Source organism: Notolepis coatsorum (assembly GCF_963971535.1).
Source record: "Notolepis coatsorum genome assembly, chromosome: 20".
NCBI classification, from domain to species: domain Eukaryota; kingdom Metazoa; phylum Chordata; class Actinopteri; order Aulopiformes; family Paralepididae; genus Notolepis; species Notolepis coatsorum.
Genome location: NC_140184.1, coordinates 62,565,003 through 62,569,912, shown reverse-complemented (window position 1 = coordinate 62,569,912; position 4,910 = coordinate 62,565,003). Strand labels below are relative to the sequence as shown.

The following is a 4,910-nucleotide window of genomic DNA, read 5'->3' as shown; positions in this document are numbered from 1 at the left end:
GCAGGGGCACACCTGCACTCTCCACCTGACTTAACGACAGAGGGTCAAAAGAAGCCACTCAACTCCTCTTGCAATCAACAGTCATGTCAACTACTGCAATGCCAATTCCTGAATTTCTCCAAGGGAATCAATAAAGGAATATCTTATCTTATCTAATACATTGCTATCAGCCCATCTTACCCCACTTCTTAGAGAGCTGCAACGGCTCCTACCTCCAGTCTCTAACTATACATGCTCAAGACCCCCCCCCCCCCCCACCCCACCTACCCCCCCCCCCCCCACCTACCCAACCCCACTCCACCCTCCTCCAATGTACAGTTTCTTCCCCCTCAAATGTATATACTCTCTTTTTAGACTATTTTTGTACTCATAAACAGTACTGTATATTTGTAGATCTGGTATGTCATAAATGTCTAGATGCAACAGTATTGTCTACCTGTATGTCATGTATGTCATTTATGTCATGATTAATTGAAAATGGGGGACCCTGATGTAAACAAGACGAAAGTCTTGGGGGGGGGGGGGGGGGGGGGTACACATGCATCTGAGAGGAGGAGAAAGGAAAAAAAGAAGAAAAGACAACCTGGATGGACATAAATAAGAATAATCCATATTTAGGATTGTGATTGAATCAGTAGTTGCCTGGGAGGGTTGCAATGGCAACCCGTGGTCCCGACTGAGTGCACACTCAGTGTTCTCTTACTCTTGGCTTTGAGGCTTGTTCCTGTTTACAAATCTTGATCGAGCCATTGAAAATGTTGTTTCAAGGAGAACCTTTCCTTGAAATAATCTCATCAACGGTTGTTAAAGTTGCTCCTCAGAAGATTTCACAGAACAAATGCATTTCCTTGAACCCACTAAGTCCAAGACCTCATTTAAAAAAAGTGACACATGTGCTCATTGTCTCTCTCGTGACACAAGAGGCAGATGGATGAATCACCTCTCTGTCTCTCAGATGGCCCTGTGAGAAACCCCTTTCCTGTTCCTCCATAAAGGGAAGTGGAGGCTTGCTTGTGCAGCACTTTTCCCCCCCTCTGTCTGAGGACACCGCCGTCGGCATACACGCACCTACAGTAGCAGCATGAACCACTCGATCACTCTGACCTCCTCAGAAGCCATGGCCCCTGAGGAGTTTAACGTTTTAACGGTCGTGTCTTGTGTCATCCTGGGGCTGTCCTTCCTGGTCGGGGCCCCTGGGAACCTGCTGGTTGTCTGGACCATCCTGAGGCACGTGCAGCAGCGTTCCCACACCGTGGTGCTCATCCTGCACCTGGCTGCCACTGACCTGCTGGTGCTCATCACCCTGCCCCTGTGGATCTACTCCCTTGCTCGCTCCTGGGTCTTCGGGGAGGCCTCCTGCAAAGCCATTGTGTACGTCATCAATGCCTGCATGTACAGCAGCGTCTTCCTCATCACGCTGATGAGCGTGGAGCGCTTTGTGGCTGTGAGACACCCCTTCACCTCAGCTGGCTGGAGAAAGAAACAGGCACTGAATAAAGTATTGCTGGTCCTTTGGGCTACAGCATTCCTGTTCAGCATTCCAGTGATCCCAACCCAGGTGCTGGATTACAAACCAGGCGAGGAGCAGTGTCTATACCGGCAATACGCCTCTGATGGTCAGGAGGTGCTTTTCTTGCTGCTGGAAACCCTGGTTGGCTATGCGGTGCCCCTCTGCATCCTGGTGGTCTGCTACAGGTGCCTGTATAGCCGTATCGCCCAAATGACCTTCAAGTCCAAGCGCAAGTCCACCCTTCTGATCGCCAGCGTGGTGGTTGTGTTTGCCGTCTGTTGGACACCTCACCATGTGGGCAACATCCTGTCGTTGATCTGCCTAGCTATCAAGGACACTCACAAGGATGCGGCAGAGCGCCTGGAGAGCTTCAGGGAACACATGGCCTTCATCGCCGGAGCCATGGCCTTCATCAGTAGCATGGCCAACCCCATTCTCTACATGTTTGCGGCACGCTCGTTCCGGAGTTCGCTGCGAGACACAGGTATCCAGAAGCTCTTCCGCCACATCTCTAGCACGTCCCCAGGGGAGGGGAATAGAGAGTTGTGCTTTGTGTCCAAGAGACAAAGCAGTCAAACCAACAGCTCCCAGTGTTTATCTGACCCCAAGGAGCAAATGGATGTACTAATGAGCATTTGTGAAAAAGGTCCAACCTGAGCCTGTGTGTGTGCTGTTTGCATGTATGTGTACAGTTTTTTTTTTTTTTTTTTTACACAACATTTTATCTTACATGAAGAAAATAATATTTGTCTTTTCTTTGCTGACCTGTGTTAAATTAGGCCAATCTGTAGGATGTTACCCCGTACTTCATATGTTGAGTGGCGTGGTGTAATTTCTATCCCACTGTAAATGCTCTTAACGCAATCATATACTTTGTTTATATTAGTGCTATTGATTGACGTCTTTATATTGGTTATTTTGTGTATAAATAGCAAATAAATGATGCCATATATGTAAGAAACAAAGAATCCACCCTATAAAATGCATTTACTTTAGTTTTATGATGCCTGTATAACTTCAGCTTTAAGCTTGTTGATGTCTGGACAATAGCAGTTATAATCTTGACTATATTTGTATTTCTTTTCTCAGGTTTTATGTAAGTAGATAACTTTAAATCTAGGAGCATTATTAGCTCTTGATGTGGCCATGCTTCCCTGTATTTATTAATTTCTCACCCTTACAAACAGATATATTTCATATGCCATGTTTCACACACTGACTAAACTGTCATGGTGGCAAGAATACGTTGTCAATCTATTTGATTACCTTTATTGTCCATGAAGTTTCTGTCAATGAGAAAGTGAAGTAAATTTTGCATAATACATCCAATATGCTTGTCTTTGTTTTGATTTCTTATTCAACCTTTTAGGTGAGAATATGACCATAGCAAAGCAAAGTAAAATAATCCAATAGTAGCTGGATTAATAAACCAAGTTGACCAGACAAGAAAAGTCTATTGACTCTCCACAAGTCTAAAATGAGAATAAGGGAGAGAAACAACTGTAGCTGAGCCGAACGCATATTAGTGTCACTGTGAGGAACTATGATATTTATAAATTCCCTCTAATAAGTATAATTTAGCTTGAAGTGTCTATAGGAATGATATATATAAATCATTGTGGTTGTTTTATGTCTCCTAGAATTTTATAAGCCATATGAGACAATATTGAGAGCTGATTATCAAATGGTCTCCGACAAGGATCTTTGTTGCTCCCAAGGACCTTTAGAAGCAATAACTTGAAAATGAGCACAAAGAGATACCTAAATGAAAAACCCCTCGTGGCTATTGTACAATTCCTATGTTCTGCTCATAGGGCTTAGCTAAAGCCATAGCATCCCAGATGATAGTTCTGCGACAGCAGCAGTCACACTTTCAACTTCCCCAATAAACAGATTGCAAAATAATAAAACCCTGTTTGTGTGTGTTCCCTTTGGTGAGTGGTAAAAAGCGGAATTGTGTCTTGTTCTCCGCCTCAATCAAATTGAAATTAAACCCACAATGTTGTTCCTATTCATCTTCAATGTCAGCTAGATACAAGCTATTTTAATAGCAACAAGCAGATGTGTATTCTTCAAATAAATATTATTTTCAAACCAAATACTGAGCTTGTTTGTTACCATGCATTTGTTGATGATGAATAGGCTTCACTTTAGATTAGGGCACACAATAGCACCTGCAAATGATTTATAGATGTTTTATGAATGTCTTAACAAATCATTTGTTGAACATGAAAAATAAATGGAGATACAGTATAGTAGTTTTTTCATATCCATTTTTCAAAGCATCTACAAATGTGTTACTACACATTAAACAACATTATTTAATGATGAACAAATCAAGTACAAACAATGTTGATAATGAGTTATAAATAATGTAGAACTAATCTGTAAATGTTATACAAATATAGTTATAAATGATTTAATAATCATTTATGAATTATATAAATGGTTTGTTCATGATTAGTTCATTATCCACTAATGTGTTATAAATACTTTGTAAATGTTATACAAATATAGTTATACATGATTTAATAATCATTTATGAATGTATATAAATGGTTTGTTCATGATTAGTTCATTATCTACAAATACCTTATAAATGTATTATAACAGGGTGTTATTATAAAGTGCTACCAATGCACTTACTGTCTCCTCCAGAGTCAGAGAAGAAGATAGATACCAATTTCTTCTCTCTGCGTTCAGTAAAAAGCTATCCGACTGCAAACTAGCCTAGTTTAGCACAAATTAATGATTGATTGATTGATTGAAAACTTTATTAACAGATTGCAGAATGGGTACAATACAGTACAGCTCAATACACACAATTGTTAAGGGGATGCAGACCAGAGAAAGACTTTCGTCTTGTTTACATCAGGGTCCCCCATTTTCAATTCATCAGGACATATATGACATACATGACATACAGATAGTCAGTACTGCTACATCTATACATTTATGACATACCAGATTTGCAAATACAGTACTGTTTGTGATACAGAAGGAGTCAAGAAAAGGGAGTATATACATTTGACGTAGAAACTGTACATTGGAGGAGGTTGGGTGGGGGGGGTTGGGTACGTTGGGATATTGACAACCATACTGGGTAATTTACATTGGAGGTGGTTGGGGGGGGGGCACACTGTATAAACAAGCAAAACTGTACATTGAGGGGGGGGGGGGGGGGACACTGTACAAACAAACAAAATTGTACATTGGACTATTGACAAAACCATACTAGGTAAATGACTGTACATTGGAGGGGGTTGGGTTAGGATATTTACAGGGGCCAGTGTTGAATTGCAGTCTCCCGTAGGTGTCCCTTGAGAGAGGTTTTGAAAGTGGGTAGTGATCCACATTCCTTTACGGCTGTGTGTAGGGCGTTCCACATTGATGTGGCATA

The 4,910-nt window shown here is 41.5% G+C and overlaps 1 protein-coding gene across 1 annotated transcript; it reads left to right on the top strand.

Annotated features, from left to right (window-relative positions):
- Positions 1-1,081: 1,081 nt before the first annotated feature.
- On the top strand, positions 1,082-3,532 carry LOC311247116 (leukotriene B4 receptor 1; the record flags this gene model as incomplete). The annotated part of the gene is made up of 1 exon (XM_084337430.1): positions 1,082-3,532. One exon carries the CDS (start codon positions 1,082-1,084, stop codon positions 2,165-2,167), a length of 1,086 nt encoding a protein of 361 aa, XP_084193556.1. The 3' UTR covers positions 2,168-3,532.
- Positions 3,533-4,910: the final 1,378 nt, after the last annotated feature.